Below are 2,939 nucleotides of genomic sequence, written 5' to 3'. Positions count from 1 at the left end.
ACGTGTATGGAATAAGCTGCCAGAGGATGTGGTGGAGGCTGGTACAATTGCAACATTTAAGAGTCATTTGGATGTGTATATGAATAGGAAGGGTTTGGAGGGATATGGGCCGGGTGCTGGCAGGTGGGACTAGATTGGGTTGGGATATCTGGGTCAGCATGGACGGGTTGGACTGAAGGGTCTGTTTCCATGCTGTACATCTCTATGACTCTATGATTCTAAATGCTTTCTGAAAATCCTAGTATATCACAAACATTGCTTCCACTTTCTCTATCCTGCTTGTTACCTCCTCAAAGAATCTGAGTGAATGTGTCAGACTGGGTTTCCCCTGCATTCCATCAGGCAGACTCTGCATGGTCTGCGGGTGTTGGGAAGGTGTTTCCGTTGGTAGGAGAGACGAAGACCTGAGGGCACAGCCGTAAAGGGAAGACCTTTTAGAATGGAGATAAGGAGAAACTTTACCCAGAGAGTGGGGAATCTGTGGGATTCACTGCCACAGAAGGAGATGGAGAGGTTCTTGAGTATGCAGGGGATCAAAGGTTGCGGGAGAAAGTGGGAGAATGGGGTTGAGAAGTTTATCAGCCCTGATTGAATCGCGGAGCTGGCCCGATGGGCTGAATGGCCTAAATTCTGCTCCTTTGTCTAATGGTCTTATGGACTTATATTTCTAAATGCTCTGCTGTTATATTCTTGCTAATAGTTTACTAAGAACAGATATTAAGATAACCAACTTGTTTTTGTCCCCTTCCCTTTGTAAATAAAGTGTTACATTGACAAATTGAGTCATTTTCAGAGTCTAAGGATTCCTGAAAGATCAACGACCAGAGTCTCCACAATCTCTACTTGTCAAACCTCCAGATGTACACACTATTTCTGCAGTGATAGGTTTTGTATTTATCTCCTGTCCTGTCACTCCTTCAATGTTTAGGAATTGTGGAATGTAATTGTATCTATTACTATGAAGACTGATGCAAAGTTAATTCAATTCTTCTGATAAATTCTGTTCATCAAATCCCTCCAGTGAGGAAGCAGGCCATTCAGTCCATCGAGCTCACACTGACCCTCCTAAGAGCATCCCATCCAGAGCCACACCCATCCCTGTAACCCTGCATTTCCCATGGCTAATCCACCTAGCCTCCATATCCCTGAGCACTATGGGTAATTCGGCATGGCCAATCCACCCTGTCTGCACATCTTTGGACTGAGGGAGGAAACCGGAGCACCCGGAGGAAACCCACACAGACACGGGGAGAATGTGCATACTCCACACAGCCAGTCATCCGAGGGAGGGATCGAACCCAGGTCCCTGGCGCTGTGTTAACCACTGAGTCACTGTGCTGCCCACTATTAGTTCACCAGGCTCACTCACTAAGGGGCTGAAAGCCTGTTTGGCTTCAGACCTCCTTTTGATCTATTTTAAAAAGCTCTGGCTTTTTTGATATTACTTGTAAGCATTCCCTCAAATTTATCATCTCCCTCGTAATGCTCATTTGGCTATATATTGTTGGTTTTCAAAAGTCGACCAGTCCTCTGGCTCATAAAGGATGGTATTCTCTCCCAGGGATGGTATACTGTCTCAGGGATGGTATTCTCTCTCAGGGATGGTATTCTCTCAGGGATGGTATTCTCTCTCAGGGATGGTATTCTCTCTCAGGAATCATATTCTCTCTCAGGAATGGTATTCTCTCAGGGATGGTATTCTCTCTCAGGGATGGTATTCTCTCTCAGGGATGGTATTCTCTCTCAGGAATCATATTCTCTCTCAGGAATGGTATTCTCTCAGGGATGGTATTCTCTCAGGATTGGTATACTGTCTCAGGGATGGTATTCTCTCTCAGGGATGGTATTCTCTCAGGGATGGTATTCTCTCTCAGGGATGGTATTCTCTCTCAGGGATGGTATTCTCTCAGGGACGGTATTCTCTTTCATGGATGGTGCACTGTCTCAGGGATGGTATTCTCTCTCAGGGATGGTATACTGTCTCAGGGATGGTATTCTCTCTCAGGACTGGTATACTGTCTCAGAGATGGTATTCTCTCTCAGGATTGGTATACTGTCTCAGGGATGGTATTCTCTCTCAGGGATGGTATTCTCTCTCAGGGATGGTACACTCTCAGGGATGGTATATTCTCAGCGATGATACACTCTTAGGGATGGTACACTCTCAGGGATGGTATTCTCTCTCAGGGATGGTATTCTCTCTCAGGGATGGTATTCTCTCAGGGATGGTATTCTCTCTCAGGGATGGTACACTCTCAAAGATGGTATATTCTCAGCTATGATACACTCTCAGGGATGATCCACTCTCAGGGATGGTATATTCTCAGGGATGGTATTCTCTCTCAGGGATGGTATTCTCTCTCAGGGATGGTACTCTCTGTCAGGGATGGTACACTCTCAGGGATGGTATTCTCTCAGGGATGATATTCTCTCAGGGATGGTACGCTCTCAGGGATGGTATTCTCTCAGGGATGGTATTCTCTCAGGGATGGTACACTCTCAGGGATGGTATTCCCTCAGGGATGGTATTCTCTCTCAGGGATGGTATTCTCTCTCAGGGATGGTATTCTCTCTCAGGAATGGTATCCTTTCTCAGGGTAAAGCTCACTAAAGTCTACGCAAGACTGTCCAAGGATCCTGACTCTGGTAGTGAGCGGGTACTGCTGGAGAGACTCACGATTCGACAATAGCCTGTAAGGTTGGCATGAAGTAGGCAGCGAGGTGACAGTTCTGCAGAAAGACCCAGCGTCCTCCCTGAACCAGTGCCTTGTGGATCAGCTCTTCAGCGATCGGCCCCTGCCCCCGGCCGAGGGAGATCATGTCCAGGTGGTCAGTGCTGCCGCGGTATTCCTTGGCAAAGCGCAACAACTGAGTGACAGGGTCAGTACCTGCAGAAACAAACACCATCTCACATCACACCATCCCCCTCCCTGTATCAG

The 2,939-nt window shown here is 47.1% G+C and overlaps 1 protein-coding gene across 1 annotated transcript in view; it reads right to left on the bottom strand.

The window, feature by feature from the left end:
- The window catches only part of LOC122547961 (dynein axonemal heavy chain 12-like), a 12,833-nt gene extending 9,926 nt beyond the window's left edge, over positions 1-2,907 (bottom strand). Inside the window, exon 1 of the mRNA XM_043686519.1 lies at positions 2,678-2,907. Coding sequence (XP_043542454.1) covers positions 2,678-2,907 — 230 coding nt within the window. The remainder of the gene's footprint in view (positions 1-2,677) is intronic.
- Between the last annotated feature and the right edge of the window lie 32 nt (positions 2,908-2,939).

The sequence above is a fragment of the Chiloscyllium plagiosum genome, unplaced genomic scaffold (genome assembly GCF_004010195.1).
Source record: "Chiloscyllium plagiosum isolate BGI_BamShark_2017 unplaced genomic scaffold, ASM401019v2 scaf_15531, whole genome shotgun sequence".
In the NCBI taxonomy this organism is placed as follows: domain Eukaryota; kingdom Metazoa; phylum Chordata; class Chondrichthyes; order Orectolobiformes; family Hemiscylliidae; genus Chiloscyllium; species Chiloscyllium plagiosum.
Note: the sequence above shows the minus strand (reverse complement) of the source record. Positions and strands in the feature narration are given on the sequence as shown.